General features: G+C 53.0%; 3 protein-coding genes across 3 annotated transcripts; 2 read left to right on the plus strand and 1 right to left on the minus strand.

Annotated features, from left to right (window-relative positions):
* Positions 1-3913: 3913 nt before the first annotated feature.
* EsH8_I_001492 (uncharacterized protein) lies at positions 3914-6489 on the minus strand (the record flags this gene model as incomplete). Its single annotated transcript, XM_083268905.1, has 4 exons — positions 3914-4594; positions 4645-4817; positions 4876-4953; positions 5007-6489. The coding sequence occupies 4 exons, from the start codon at positions 6487-6489 to the stop codon at positions 3914-3916; spliced, it is 2415 nt and encodes an 804-aa protein (XP_083119343.1).
* A 2706-nt stretch (positions 6490-9195) lies between these two features.
* EsH8_I_001493 (uncharacterized protein) lies at positions 9196-9894 on the plus strand (the record flags this gene model as incomplete). Its single annotated transcript, XM_083268906.1, has 1 exon — positions 9196-9894. The coding sequence occupies one exon, from the start codon at positions 9196-9198 to the stop codon at positions 9892-9894; it is 699 nt and encodes a 232-aa protein (XP_083119344.1).
* Positions 9895-11825: 1931 nt separating this feature from the next.
* Positions 11826-16079, plus strand: EsH8_I_001494 (uncharacterized protein; the record flags this gene model as incomplete). The annotated part of the gene is made up of 2 exons (XM_083268907.1): positions 11826-15568; positions 15623-16079. The coding sequence occupies 2 exons, from the start codon at positions 11826-11828 to the stop codon at positions 16077-16079; spliced, it is 4200 nt and encodes a 1399-aa protein (XP_083119345.1).
* Positions 16080-16435: the final 356 nt, after the last annotated feature.

Raw genomic sequence — 16435 nt, forward strand, 5'->3', positions numbered from 1 at the left:
GTCATCTACAAGACTCTACGTGCAGTGCAGTCTTCATTGTTCCATTCCAGCTATCCGTATAGCATAGGGGCCTCAGGTCGCTTTCCCCATCGAGTGGTGGAGATTGTTAAGGGTGTGGATAGTGCCACTCGCGAATTCCTTCGCTGTATTGTCCAGTATGCGGCACCAATACCGGAGACGCGTACCCGATATTATCTTCGATGGTTGTAATCACACGCATATGGCGCCTTCATTGGGCTGTGAACGATTCTGCACGTTTGTCGAGAGTGCGGCGCTAGTTTTTGTGTCATTGACCACTCCTGTTGTGTCATCTCGGTCTACCTGTACAGGTCGCTGGTTGCTCTTGACTCGCTGTTCTGACCGCTTAACTACCAAAGATGTCCGCAAGCTCTTGATCATCGAAGCCCTGTAATGCCTGCCCACTGAGTCATAAACACAATCTTCTCCGCCAGAATATACTCGAGCTGTGTGGATGGTTCCTTTGTGATGTACACTAATATCATAACCCATGTGTGTGGAGAATAAATGCAACCTGAGGCCTACATGGTGTCTGTCAAAGAAGTGAAACATATAATAGATGACCTTGAGCAATCGAACGTGGTTCGATGATCAAACTAGGTAAACTACATGCTGCTCAACGAGTATTTTCTTTGGTATTCAATATATTTTGTTGATCCAGCAAGTAGTCGAAACTTCTGATTATATTCGAGCGGTAGATCGCTACTGTTGGATTACTCAGCCAGAAGACAGGGAGCCGGCCAGCAGCAGCAGCCAGCCGTGGCAACGGCCGCGGCAGCGGAACCCGGAGATCCAACCCCCGGGCTGCCAACAGCGATATCTTCACTACTGCTGCTGCTGCCAACCTACCTACTTCTTTCTACATACAGATATACAACCACCAGAATACAGCACCAGTTTGACCTTTTGTTTACGTTCGATTACTTCCCGTACGGGTAACCTGTGATTCCAACAGCTACCGTATGAGATGAACATGTGTATGTCGCATCCTCCCGGAGCTGGTAGACAATAAATCGAGTATGGTTCGTGGGTGACTTTAGTCTTTGTATCTGCAAGACTAAAGGTGATGCAATTTGTCCATGTTCCGATGAATCAGCAGCTCGACCTCTTGCACGCTCATCCACTCGGCCAGATAAACTACTTGCGTTAATATCTTTAATGACTGCTAGACAAACCAAGTGCCCTTTAATTCAGTTGGGACGATTTCACAGACTAGAAAGGGTATTTGCATCTGCATTACCAACAACCATAGAGACCATTCCAACTATTATCATAATTTAGTATGAGAGTCTATTCTAGGGTTAAATTTGGGAAGCAGGCTTTCCCGGACAGGTACACAGTCTGCTCAATACAGCTTAATAGCTATATGAGAACAGCGATCTTGAGTTCGAGCTCGATGACCTTTGCGTCTTCGATACCATTGGGTGTGATCACACTTACACTAACAATTATGAAGCGCTAATTACCCGGTTCAACCTTGGTGTCACCCTTTGCGGCGACATCGTTTACGGACAGGTGCACCAAATTCCCATGGAAGTAAGCGCCAAAGCCAAGCGCGAAGAGTATATCAGAGCCATCGCGAAGATTGAGGTGCTCAGCCCGGCTCATGTTATGAGTGGGCAGAAGCAGACCGAAAGAATTGGCGGAATTCGATGTCACGCCGGGACCTAGAATAAGATTCAATACTTTGCGAATCATTCTTGAGAAATGCATCAAGGCCGCCGAGATAGCTTTTGTGAGCCAATTGAGATATTTATGCTGTGCTTTAGAGCCAGTGGTGCTCGTTAAGCACCACTGGTGTTTCCATGAACAAAAGTAATACTATGTATGAAATACCATTTTTGTGAAAATCCAATGACTTTTATGACTGCCCGAGTATTGTTTTCTCTTGAGGTGGAACTTTGATTCGACTTCCTTCGGAGTCTTGCCACATTACTGGAGTGGAATTTCAACTGCACGGCATCCTCGGCACTGTTGAGAAGAGGCAAGTTGTCAAAGGCTTGCTTGGAGAAGATCTAGACAAGCGTCGGGCTTCTCGGCAGCCACGCGCACTTTATCGAGCTGACACCTGAAAATTGCTGCAGTGGCGCCGGAGCGGGTAACGACCACACAGCTGCCTCAATGTACCACATGGCAAGGATGACAGAAGTTGAGTCTTCCTTTTCTAGGCGCTCGGCGGTGCATTGAGGCCGGTCTTCGAAGGAAATTTGCCCCCGGAGACGGGTCCGAAGTTGAAAAAGATAAGTGAAAAAAAAACAAAAAAAACAGGAGAGTTGATAAGAGTGTTTCTCGAACAGAACTGACGCCTTGGCCTCACGATGTTGGCTCGGTGTTTCAAAAGATGTAAAGCACGTGTCAGACAGCTCAGGCAAATATATCAAGTAATCAATTACAAAGACAAAATAAACAATGCACGGGGCTTGCCGAGAGCTCATTCCTGTGAAACATATCCATCTCATGCGTTGCGGAGGACTTAGGAACCTCGTTAATCGTCCAAGGTTCAACCTTTTTCATCGCCTCCGGGTTCGCATTGTGAAATCGCATGACTGACAGCCTGTCAGTGAACAGCTCGGGTTTTCCGTCAATTTAATAGAGTTCATGAACATTGAAATTTGCCCCCGGCATAGTTACCGGACATCCCATGCCACTGATGGCCTCGAAAGGGCAACGGTGGCGAAGGTGCACCATGGAGAGAGGCAATCGAGAGAAAAGCGGGGAGTTAGCCGGCATAAATCTCCATGGTGGCAACTGAAACAACAAAGGACTTAGTTATGATTGAGAGTAGGGTAGCCATCCTCAAAGCCGTTATAGGTGCACTCAGGAAGGGGCTTGCGGGAGAGTTGAATTGGGAGATGGCTAGAGAATTGGGCAAAAGGCTGAGGAAGCGTTTTCCGACGGTACTGAGACACGGAGACGGTAGCCCTAGTAGAGCGACGCCGGTGATACCAGCGACAAGAAGCCGACAAAGCGAGAGGTGTACTGCCGTGTCTAGGGCGAAGCATGTTGGCGAGTTGACGTTATTCAGGGATTGTAACACCAGTCCTCGGTATTGTTGCAACATGACAGCCCATACTTTTGACAGCACTAGATACACCAATAGACACATGGAAAACAAAGGCTTGGAAGATGTTTTGAGAATAGAGCGTAAAGAATTATAGCCAAAGTGCAACTGATGCGGTTAGAAATAAAGAACGGCAGAAAAATAGCACATCTTACGACAATCCGCGAGACTGGGAGTCACATCAAGCATACCATTTCAGTCATAGTAAACTTGTCTGAGATATCTAGATCTTATATCTACACCATGCGATATTCAACATGACACACAGTGAGAACCGTCTGCGAGAGTTGTTTGGGTGTCATTGTATTTGTTGAAGTAGTAATAGGTGATCCAACATGACGCATCCTTAAGAGGAACCAGAAAACAATATTATTACTTGCTAGATGAGTCTAGTGTCTTAAGCTGGCATTCAATGTTCTGAGTCGATGTCCCAGAATGCCGCGGATCCTGACAATTATAGTCGAGACCAGCTCTATAAACTGGGCTACTTCGATGCTCGGCCTACCGAGCACAGCATTGGCACACCAGGGCCACGTTTGTTCCACACTCAAAAAGCCCCTCACGCAATCTTTACCGCTGGCCCCTCTCTCTGGCTTTCCACATCCCTGCTACGGCTTTCTTTGCCACCTTGAATGCGAGTAATGAAGCTCCGCAGACTTGGTCAAACACAGTTCGCACAAGTAGGTATTCAAGTTGCGCCAGCCAGACTTTGATACCTGCAGTCAGACAAACCAGATGCGGTATCATTGTCAGAACTGATGGTGGCCACTACTGCGGGTATACTTGATCGCCAAGCTAGCGGGCAATTTGAATCGATTTTACTATTCAGTGCCCTCAAGTGGACAAGGCCAAGCAGGCGTCTACGGCCTGTCCAACCCTACCCTGCTTCTGGTATACCACATCCGAAATGATATCCCTATCGAGGTCGGGAAACATGCCCGAAAGAGTATCAACGACGTTGTTGTGCTCTGCTCGACTCAGTCGCTGGGCCTCCGCAACTTCGGCACTTGCCTGTCTAGCTGCAGCCTCCTCTGCCGATAGATGTTGACGGGAGCTGGGGTGGTGCCCTTCTGATGGTAGTTCTGTGCTTGGCCTCGGAGACAATCGTTCGGAAGGACCTGGCGGTCTTGAGCCACCGCTAGACGAAGGCGCAGGAGAGGGCTCATCTGAAAACATGCGGCCGATTGTGCTGAGAGGTTTCTGGATTGAGCGGAGAAGGCCCGTGATCGGAGCCTGGTCATCTGAGTCCTTACCGCCTTCGTTAGACGACGTCGACCGACGCGGCACCGATGAATCTCCCATAATATCCAAAGAAGGACGCGTGGAGGAGTCTCCTTGCTGAAAACCTGCGGTAGACTTTTCTGAAAAAGCTGGCTCCTGCACCACTGCCGGTGAGTCGAGGCGGTGCTTTTCCGCTATTGCAGACACAGCTGCCTCAACGTTCTTCTCAAATTCTTCATCCGTGATCGTCAATGTCGTCCGATCCATGTTCTCGATGAATTGGATAGCGCCCATCTATAATAGGTCAGTGTGAGGTCGGCCGTTGCGGCAATATGGGGACACACTAGCGATGAGAGGTAGTAACCGGCCTCGCCGCCAAGCTTTTCTTGATTTCTGAACCGAAGTATGTACTGTACGTTCGAAACCAAGTGTTCTGGATTGGCTTGGAGAACGACGTAGATTAAAAGGGGCATGAAAGAGTCCGCCGATGAATCTGATTTAGAGTGCTTAAGGAGCCCTATCGCTGGTCAACTCCTGACGTCTGCCAATTGGCTGCGAATAGACACCTGACTTACCAAAAATAACTTTGCAGCAGTTGAGGACGCAAATAATTTTGTCACGCGGCGCTCGATACGACTTGATTTTGAGGAGTTCTGTTTCAAATCAGCACATGTGGAGGTTTGTCAACAACTCGTCGACCACTGACCTTGTTGAGCGAGCTTAAGGAACCGCCTTCCACTTTCCTCGGCAGGCGGTATATCAAGATGCTCCTCCCTGAGCCATGCGTAGATATTGATCTTTTGCGTCAGGATGTCATCCCGTTCTACGTCCTCTTGGTGCTGTCCTCGTCTGCCGGGTCCCATGGGCCGCTCACCGCCTCTCCGCTTCGGTTTCGCACCAGGAATGGGTTGTGGAGGTGGGATCGCTGGCGAGAATGTCTGTGTGTAGAGCCTATTCATGACCAACTTCTCCATGCCTTCCCGGGCATTGTCAAACTCCGCGTCGGAAACATCTCGCCATACTTCGCATTGTGCCATTTTGTTGGCAATGAAAGCGAGGAAGTCGCTGATGATCTTGACTTGCTCATGCACCATCCACTGCCGCTTCCCAAACTCTGATAGGAAAGACTTCAGGTACCTGGCGACAGGGTCTGCTTTCTTGTTCCGCAGCTGTTCCAAAAACCGATGGAAGTCAAACGGTAGTGCTGGCTCAGGCTCGGGTTCAGGTGGCGGCGGCCGATGTATAGGCAAACCAGGAGACATTTGGGAATCGGTGCTCATTTGTCGGTCGTCGTGAGAACGTCCTGGCGTCGCAGGGGGGCCATCCTTTGGCGGTACAGGCGGACCTTGGTCGTCGGGTACTCTTTCTCTGGAAAGTATGCTGGCTGGAGATGCAGAGTGTATCCTCAGGCCCTGAAGCTCCTGTACCTGATGGGACAGTGACGGAACTAAAGGCTCCAGGCTGGATTTCCGCGGAGGGTGCTGGATACCCGGGCTGCTCAGCATCGGCGACGCAATCCCTAGCCTTGGGCTCATGACCTCTTCAGCTCCGGGTCCTCCTCCATCGCCGGTGAATTGCTCCATGATGCTTTGAATCTCGGATCTCGATCCACCCTCCTGCTCGTCTTCGCTAGCATATCGACGCTCGTCATAGCCTGCGTCGGACCTCGTTGGAGAGGAGTCGGACGAAGGTCGGCGCTTAGCAGCATTCGATGGAGTTCGGGAGGGCGGCTGGGACGTTCTCGGGGTGGGAGGTGTCGGATCGACGTAGGTCATGGATTCTATTGTGAGGTACTGGGTGGCAGTCTCAGCTGGTAAGGGACTTGTGGGCTTCAGAGTAGCAATCGAGGATGTCATGGGTTCCGGAACGCCCTCCGAGGCATATGCAGTAGCGGTCTGACTGGGTTCTTGGGTGGACTTGCTATCCGTCTCGGCAGGAGCTTGGGCGACCGTGGTCGGCGCCGGGGTATCGTCGCCAAAATCAATCAGGTCGTCCGTTGCCTGTTGCTTGCCCGCCGCTTTTGCGGACAGGACCGGCTTGCTGTCTTCGCCATGATTCCCCAGGGTGGGCAGCTCCGTTTCAGCCTTCGACCCCGCGGGCTCGGGCTTCGTCACCGTGGTTGCGGCGGTGTCATTTTGGGTGTCGCCTAATAGGCCCTCGAAGCGCTCTGTGGGATCTGTAGGAGACATACACCACAGATCTTCTGGAAGAGAAAATGGTAGAGGCTGAAGGCTCTAGCTAAGGCGAGCTGTTGGAGTAGGCGACGGGTTGTGGGGGACGAGGCTCGAGCTCAGCAAAGGGCGGAGGGGGATCGGTCGCTGACCATGCAGACGCAGTAGGTTGATCAAGACGTGCAGCAAAGAAATCCAAGCTGGACGATATGCAAATTTCGAGGGCGGGTGACGAGTAATCCAGACTACGAATGAGAACTGAGAAGAAGTTGTCGGCAACAGGCGTGTGGTTGAGCTATCACGGGGATGGATGGGATCAGCAAGGCAATGGGTTGGCCGTGTGACGCCGGAGAGAAGGCTGAGAATGTGTGGTGTGCAGCGATAGGGATCCCCACAATTCGTGGGGTGCGATGCGCTGGGCCTTGACTGCTGAGTCCTGGGCCAGAGTTTTGCCGAATCCAGGGTCCCAGGGCCTGCATGAGTGTGACCTGTCGACGTCACTTATGGCAGCGACTCCCCCCTCCGGGAGAAACATTCCCCGAGTAAGGCTCAGCACGTGATACCTTTGTCATGTGACTGACTTGTGACCCATTCGGAGCCGGTCAATATCCACCTCGGGGTGCACCCCCCCTCCCGGGTCCGGAGGTCCACTCTTTCTTGTCATTCCATTGTGGCGCGGCGCACGGCTCCCCTCTAATCGTTCCATTCTGTCTCATCTTCCCTTCCGCACTCGCAGAGCTCGTTTTCGTCTAATCCCTTCGACCTCGGCTCATCCGAGCGCGTCGCCCTCATCGACTCATTAGGTATATTTCGTAATGCATGAGAAGGGATGCAACACTACGGACTTTGGGAGAATTTCTGCCATCTGCCGCCGCCGCCCTCTAGAGACGAACGGAATTACCGGATTGTCAGATCGGCGCAAGGGAGGTTTGGCTTCATCTCTTTAGTTTTTTTTCTTTTGCTGTGTGCTTTGACGGCGGGAACTGACAGCTCAACTATGTTCAACCATCTTTCGTATGCAGCAAAGACGTTGACACACGCGAACCCAATACATCAACAGCTGCTTTCTTTTTGTCCACCGTTCGGTCGGCATACCTGTAATAAACGTAGCCCACACATCGCTTGCTTGTCCTGCCAACCGAGGGCCCGACACGGTGCTTCTAGCGTCCCGTATCCCGTTCTCTGACTTGCGCTTGGTCCTCTGACAAGTGTCAGGCGGCAAAACCTTCGCCTACCTATCCGAAAGAGGTCCTGATTTCGCTCTTCAAAGCCGCCGGAGTCCACCACACCAAATGTCAGACCCAGAACGGGAACATGAGTCTTGCATGCCCGGAAGAGGCTATGACACCCGGAGTATTGCTCACTGGGTGGCCACAACTCAACGATTCATCCCTGTTAAGGGGCATTCTTTGGGAACATTTTTCCGTTTCGATCTGGTCATCCCAAGTTTCAGGTTGGAACTTCTAGAACGTATCGTGTTCAACCCAACTTGATGGTCCACAATGGATGCCATCAAAATTCGCAAGCAACACTTTTATCGACAAGCGCCGTCGTTCCTTCAGGGGACCTCGTGGCTGATGGTTGCCCTCCAATTTCGATCATTGTTTAGCGGCAAAGTCATGGTTTGGGAGGGTCACTGACAGCTGGATGCTTTGAATACAACGTCATCGAAGGTAGTTCCTTTGTCTGGGTAGCTAGCTCAACATTGCCAGGCTTCAGTGCCTCTGTGATTCTGTGCTTCTGTGCTCTTGTGTTCCGATATCCCCGTACTCTTGCTGGCTATTTTTGTGGTCTTGTTCTCTCGTGAAGGCAGCTGCTAGAGAGCATCAAAAGACGTTCACGTATCCCCTTGGTCTAGACCAACGAACTCGGTTCTCTCGGCTAGGAACAAGGTCGTTGTCTGCATGAGGCCGGGGTGATAAAACCTTTGAAGATAATCTCATGGCACCAGCCTTGTCGATTCTGCGTTGTCTTCCAAACAATATCTACGAAACAACCGCCGGTTCCCCCACTAGACAAGATGTGATTGGCCGACCTTATCGGAATTAGGCTACCGAAGAGGAGTAACAACGATGCCTCGGTCCATGGGATCATCATCCCGCCTTGAATCTCCGATAAACGACTTTGACCAGGTTCAATGCTGCTCGGGCAAATATCAGGGGAAATCAACCATCTGGAGATGTGGAGTGGGCTACCCGACCGCTTGGCTGCCGCACCCCAGAAACCTGCGACCGTGCTTCACTGGGAAGGAAGTGGCGTTTCCTAAAACGGACAGACTTGCGATGGGGATATCCCACTTTCGTCTGCGCCTCAGGAGACTTTCTGTCGACCCCAGATGTGTCTTACACAGCAAGGGACACCTCTGGATTGTTTCTTGTGGACTAGAGCGTTCTGAGAGATGCGACTGGCTGGAATAGTCGGATCCTTGGGACGAATGTAGCCTGATGTGGAAACGCCAGTGGCCGAGGTTTGTTCTAGTGGTCATCTCAACACCAGCTCAACGGCGCGGTTGACGTGCAGAAACTTTGTATAAAGGTGGCTGGCTGCAAGACCGTTTGACAACATGCATCTCATTCTCATCTGCACATCGATTCCCAACTCACCAGTCAGCTCGCATCATCCAAGCCCAGGCGGCAGTCATTCACTCTTTGCGACTCTGTTTCTCACTCTGCTCCGTGAGCCTATACCTTCACTTTCAGCTTCAAAGCACTCTCTACCGTCAACATGAAGTTTTCCAACGTCATTGCTCTCGCGTCCGTCGCGGTTGCCTTCCCTACTCTCTCCGAGAACCCCGTCGAGGACATCGAGGTCCGTGACATCGAAGCTCGCGCCGGTGGCCGCGTCGGTTCGACTGCCAAGGAGTTCACTCAGGGCGGCTGCAAGGACGTCATCATGATTTTTGCTCGCGGCTCTACCGAAACCGGTAACATGGGCACCATCTGCGGTCCTCAAACTGCCAACAACGTCAAGGCCAACTTCAACAGCGTGGCTGTCGAGGGAGTTGACTACGCTGCCGGTCTGGCGACGAACACCCTTCCTGGCGGCGCCGACCCCAAGGGCATTGCGGAGATGAAGAGACTCATCGGCAAGGCCAACACCGACTGCCCCAACTCCATGCTGGTCGTCGGCGGCTACAGCCAGGGCGCGGCTGTCACCCACCGCGCCGTTGAGGACCTTCCCCAGGGACAGAAGGACCAGATTGTGGCTGCCTTCATGTTCGGAGACACCCAGAACACCCAGGACAAGGCCCAGATCCCCAACTTCCCCAAGGACAAGACCAAGATCATCTGCGCCAAGGGCGATGCCGTGTGCAAGGGCACCCTTACCATCCTCCCGGCACATCTGTCTTACGGAAACCAGGCGGGCAACATGGCCGACTTTATTTCGCAGAAGCTTACGGCTGCCGGCGCGCAGCGCAAGTAAGCGCAGCGCATTTGCATATAGGCGCGGTGGGGGTACGTCCAAGGGCGGCAGTCTAGTTTTCTCTGTTATATTTTCTCTCTGCAGGCATTAAGAGATATCCGAATTTTCTTCTGTTGCACATATTGGGGTGTTTTTGTGTTTTGGGACAGCGCAGTGGTTCTTGGCGCAGTTCCGGAGACGGAACAGCCAGAGAGCCTTGAGATTCATTTGGACTGGGCGAGCAAGACAGGCATTATACACCCGTTGATCGATGTGCAAATAAAAGAAATCTTCCGAACCTTGTGCCCCATTCTGAGTTACTTTGTGACAATGGTTGATTGATTGTCCGGCAGCTAAAGCTGAACCAAACGGGATCATGCTGGTGGGCTCGAGGTGGGAAGGTGGCTGAGGTGTCGTGCCATGGGTGGCTTGTGTGACTTGGCATTCTGCGTATCGCAGTCAGACAACATCCCTGTACCGCATCACTAAACCACCCTCTTCAAATCCATGCTTGTCGGCAGTTCTTCTTGCTTGCCATCTCCATCCAAACCCATTCCCTCTGATCAGGGTTATCATCATACATAGCAGACAACAAGCGATGGCGTCATGTCACCATTAATGCAACAGGTGCGCCGACGACACACGCCGACGGTCGCTGATTCCGAGGCCACCATTCATCGTCACGCTGGGCCATGGACTTCTCCACCAGCTTGCGACGTCGCGGCATGGGGTCTTGCCTGCTCAGCTTTCGCCCGAACCTCTCTCGCAAGGCGCTCGGGACTTGAGGCGCCTTCCAAGGATGGGCACCTTAGGAGACCGGATGGCATCCGTGCCGATTTTACCTCGGGTCCGTCTATTGTCCGGAAGCATAGGGCTCGGCTCGGTTGATTCCTGCTAGCAAGGGCACGACGGGAACGTTCCAGCCCGGGCCAACACGACACGGAGCCGCCTTGCCTTACTTGGATCTGTTGTCCGTTGCGGAGATGCAAACAAACCCTTCCGCCCTTCCGAGTTCGAGACAGACAAGTCCAAGCCTCAAAACAGCCAGAGCAATCGCGGCTAGCGTCACTTTTGGCAATGTTTCCGGAACAAACCGAGTATTAGGGAGTTGATCCTGGCGGATGTACATTTCTTTCTTGGTGGCAGTTCGTCGTGCAGGGAGAGAGCAGCATAGGGTTTTAAGCTTTGCTCATAATATCAGAGAGCACACACACTCACACACGTGGCGCAAGATTTTCGCAGGCATTTGGCCAAAGCCAGTTGGTAGTTGGCAGACGATAGCGTCGAGCTTGTCCAAAACCTTGGGAACCCCTTCTTCACTCAACTTCGGTCAACAGGGAGCCACAAGTCGCCAGCCCTGGAGCTGATCTTGATGGTGGCTACGCGACCCGGCCATGATTGGCAGACAAGGCCGCTGCAATCTCCAGCCGTCACCAGCGACACCCCCGGCTACTGTGCCCACCACGTGGGGAGAGCAGCATGGGATAGCGGCACCAACGGGGAAGCTGCTCGCTGTTTTTTTTTGGCCTGCGCCATCGTTGCTGATTGATGTCCCTGGCGCAGCTTATTACCGCTGCTGGCTCTCTCCGGTCCGTACCTGTAATTTCGCAAAGATTTCTTGGCAGCCCACCACGCTGGATGCAGCAGGTTATTGTTGATGACGAACGCGATGCCCGCTCTTTTTTCTCCATTGCCTCTCCCCACGATTCCTCTCCTGTCAACTACGCTGTTCTGGGGCAAACATGAGAATGGCGCTGCACATTGTCCATCTTGGATTTCCGACCGTCCAGACTCGTTGAAGCATCAGGGCCATCGAAGCGCTGCAATTCAGTCTGCTGCAGCCCTACGACACCCGCAGGATCCCATGCGACCACTCTTTTTCCCGCAGGAAATGATCCGTTCCGCAAGACGAGACTCTTGCATTTGTCACTCGTTTGATTGATGCCGTTACGATGAACGAAAAAACGGCACCACCCGGTGCGCCACCGCCGGCCCATGCGCTGCACAGCACCGACGAAAGCTCGAGCAAAGCACGATGGCGCGACGCCACGCCGAGGCGCGATGCGCTGACATGGTGCAAGAGCGTCTTCTCCGAAGTCATTCTTGGCCGGAAAACACTGCCGCCATCCGCGAATGGTCGCCGTATTCCTTTGCAGCTTGATCAGGATGCGCCCCTGACTGACGAACGTCGAGGAGGCCACCCTTATGTGTCCAACGCCATCCGGACGTCTCGGTACACCGTTTATGACTTCATCCCGAAGCAATTGTTCTTCCAGTTCTCCCGCATCGGCAACTTTTACTTTCTCTGCGTCGGTGTGCCCCAAACCGTGCCTGGATTGAGTACCACGGGCAATTTTACCACTATCCTGCCGCTGCTGTTCTTTGTCCTGGTCACAGTCGCAAAGGAGGGATACGATGACTTTAAGCGACACAGGCTGGACAAAGTGGAGAATGCGGAAACAGCACGCGTCCTCAAGCACTCGAAACATCGCAAGATTAGCTCCCAGACCTGGCTGTCCAGGCTCCGAGGCCTACCTGCAGCGGACCAAACACACCCAAGCACTTGTAGCTCACCTGATGACGACCGTTGGACGACGACGAAATGGTGCGATATCGAAGTTGGAGATGTCATCAAGTTGTCGAGAGACGACCCAATTCCGGCGGATATCGTGTTGCTTCACGCCGACGGAGAGAATGGTCTTGCGTATATCGAGACAATGGCCCTTGACGGCGAAACAAACCTCAAGAGCAGACAGGTGTCGTCTGCGTTAACAGATTGCGACACGATCGAGGGAATAACCACCTGCGATGCCGAGTTTGTCGTTGAAGATCCGAACCCCGACCTGTACAAATTCGATGGAAAGGTGACTGTCAACGGAAAGTCATTGCCACTGACTTCGGCCGAAGTCATTTACCGCGGCAGCATCCTGAGAAATACAGCATCCGCAATCGGCATCGTCATCAATACCGGAGAGGAATGCAAGATTCGCATGAATGCCAACCAACACCCCAAGGCAAAGAAGCCGGCGCTGGAAACTGTTGCCAACAAGATCGTCATTACCCTTGCAATTTATGTAATCGTCCTCTCCGTTGGCTGCTCCATGGGGTACCTCATGTGGCAAAGGTCACAGGAACGAATAAGCTGGTATCTCAAGGACGCCGAAGTCAAGTTCCACGAGATCATTATTGGATTCATTATTCAGTTCAACAACGTCATCCCGCTGGCCCTTTACGTCAGCCTGGAAATCGTCAAGGTCGGACAGTTGCTGATGCTCAACTCCGACATTGAGATGTACCATGCCGAGACGAACACGCCAGCTCGATGTAACACGAACACCATCCTCGAAAACTTGGGCCAGGTGGGCTATATTTTCACCGACAAGACGGGTACTCTTACGGAAAACGTAATGAAGTTTCGCAAGCTGAGCATCGCCGGAACTGCCTGGCTTCACCAACCCGACGTCGACCTAGACGGCGATAAACTTAGCTCCGTCGACTCTCTGTCCGAAGTCAAAACCGGCCCTCGGATCTCTACCCAATACATTAGGAGCGATGCAATCGTAGACGACTACGTCCAGTCCCCGACGTTCCTTGGACGGCCCTCCATGGCCCTGTCTCGCGCACCATCTACGGCTCGAAGATCGTCCTCCCAGTGGAGATCCACGGGTCGGCCAGACCACGTTCAACCGGACGTGACCACGAAAGACCTGTTGGAATTCATCGCTTTGAGGCCCCACTCGTTGTTCGCAAGGAGGGCCAAAGACTACATCTTGGCCATGGCCTTGTGCCACACGTGTCTCCCGGAGATCCGTGACGGAGAAGTGGAGTACCAGTCATCTTCGCCGGATGAGTTAGCAATCGTTCGAGCTGCCCAAGAGCTCGGCTACACAGTCGTTTCCCGCACATCTTCAAACATCACACTACGATGCGCATCAGATTCCAGCGGCAGCAGCGAAAAGGATATGACGTTTGAAATCTTGGATGTTATTGAGTTTAGCAGCCACCGGAAGAGAATGTCCGTCCTTGTCCGCTACCCAGACGGAAGGATCTGCATCATCTGCAAAGGTGCCGACTCGGTTATCCTCCCAAGGCTCAAGATGGCCAACTTGGCTTTGCAAAAGGCCCAAGACGTGAGGAAGAGCGCCGATCTCGAACACGAACTTCTGCGGAAGAGCGAACAGCACGAACCGCGGACCAGCATCGGCGGTCGTGCAAGTTTATCTCTGCGGAGAAGCATCGGCCTTCAGCGGAACGCGCCGGGCCCGAGTGCAAGGCCTAACATGGACCGCAGCCAGTCTTTCGAGGCAACCAAGCTCCGCAAGTCCGGCGACCTTTTGCGGCCTTCTATAAACATCCGCACGACATCTTTTGAAGCGTCGCCTGCCTCGCCCACCCTTCCGCACAACACGCCCGAGAAGTTTGCCTTCCTTGACGATCCTACCATCGCAGACGACTCGACTATTTTTTCGAGGTGCTTCAAACACCTTGACGACTTTGCATCCGAGGGCCTGCGCACCCTCCTCTTTGCCCAGAAGTTCATCTCTGAAAACGACTACTCCACTTGGAAACAGTCCTTCGACGCCGCAGCAACCAGCTTGACCGACCGCCAGGATAAGATCGAGGCTGCAGCAGACACAATCGAACAGTCTTTCAATCTCGTCGGCGCCTCGGCGATCGAAGACAAACTCCAAGAAGGCGTCCCTGAGACGATTGACAAGCTCCGACGGGCCAATATTAAGATCTGGATGTTGACTGGCGACAAGCGTGAGACGGCAATCAACATTGCCCATTCGACCCGTATATGCCAGCCCGTCTCTGATCTCTACACCCTCGACGTGACGAAAGGTGACCTCCATGGCCAAATGGTTGCGCTGTCCGAGGACTTGCATTCTGGTTCAGTCCACAGCGTCGTCGTCATCGACGGGCAAACCCTGGCCGTTGTCGAGAAGTCCACCGAGTTGACAACCCAATTCTATGCGATCGTGCCGTTTGTCGACTCGGTAATTTGCTGCCGGGCCTCGCCTGCGCAGAAGGCGCTCATGGTCAAGACCGTCCGGTCCCAGCTCCGGAAGTCGAGGGGGCGTATGGGTCACGGTTTGACCCTCGCCATTGGAGACGGCGCAAACGACCTGGCAATGATCTCTGCGAGCCATGTCGGCGTCGGAATCTCCGGGAAAGAAGGCCTGCAGGCCGCGCGAGTGGCGGATTATGCAATCGCTCAGTTCCGGTATCTCCAGCGGCTGCTGTTGGTGCACGGGCGTTGGAACTACGTGAGAACAGCCAAGTTTATCCTCTGCACGTTCTGGAAGGAGATGTTCTTCTATCTCCCGACCGCCTTGTATCAACGCTACAACGGGTACACGGGCACGTCGCTGTACGAGATGGCCAGTTTGACCGTCTTCAACACCCTCTTCACGAGTCTCTGCGTCATCTGCATGGGAATTTGGGAGCAGGATCTCAGCGCCGACACCTTGCTTGCGGTTCCGGAGCTGTACATGTATGGGCAACGGAACATGGGCTTGAACCTTGCAAAATATGCTGGATGGATGTTCTCGGCGGCGTGCCAAGGCGTGTTGGCATACTGGGGCGTATGGGCAGGGTACGTCTGGTTCGCGCATTCGAGTGACCAGGGTCTCTTTGCCGTCGGCGATCTCGCCTTCACCCTCGGCGTCATCTGGATCAACTACAAGTGCTTGTGAGTGGACACCTGCTCGAACTACTTTGAGAAGAAAGACTAACGGCGTTGCAGCATACTTGAGACTCACCACAAATCAGCCATCGTAATGGGGGCATTCTTCATCACGTTCTCGGGATGGTGGGCCTGGAACGGCTTCTTGTCGGGCATTTACACCCGTGCACCATCGCCCTACGCCGTACGAGACGGCTTCGCGAAGACTTTTGGTCCGGACCTGGTGTGGTGGCTGACACTGATCGTGATGGTCACTCTTCTCATTCTAATGGAAACGATATTCCGCACCTTTCAACGATCTCTCATTTTGGCTGGTCTGTGGAGGTGGCCGTGGGTTCGCAAGGAGAACGACGTCTGCGCCGACGAGTGGCGGCTGGAGCTCTGGCAAGAGCTCGAGAAAGACCCGGCTATCAGGGAGAGGTTGAGGAAGCTGGCAAGGGACGAGGGCGAGGACGAGGATGGGGATGGCGATGAAGACGTGGAGATTGATGTTGCTGGGTTGGAAAGGGCGGCTTAATTTTTTTCTTTGCGCGAGATACCCATTCTGTTTGATTTGGATTTTCAATTACTCTAATTTCTCCACTGTTTCACAATTCAGGCCAGCTCGCATGGCCTCCACGGTATCAATGATGGCTTGTAGCAAGTGTTCACCTACTTTGGAGCCTGGAGCCGTCGTTGCGTTCTGAACAGGGTCTGCCGGATGTTCCCTGCGATGACTGTGGATCTATGTGCTCGATTGGCTGAAGTTGCGGATGACGCACCGCAGCAGAAGGATGGAAATGTCAGCAACTTTGGGGAAGCTTTAGTTGCTGTCTAATGCATCCGTGACGGGGGGGATCGATGCTGACATGTACGCGAACTGCCAGGCTTTGA

Source organism: Colletotrichum jinshuiense, chromosome 1 (genome assembly GCF_051148585.1).
Source record: "Colletotrichum jinshuiense chromosome 1, complete sequence".
Classification (NCBI taxonomy): Eukaryota; Fungi; Ascomycota; class Sordariomycetes; order Glomerellales; family Glomerellaceae; genus Colletotrichum; species Colletotrichum jinshuiense.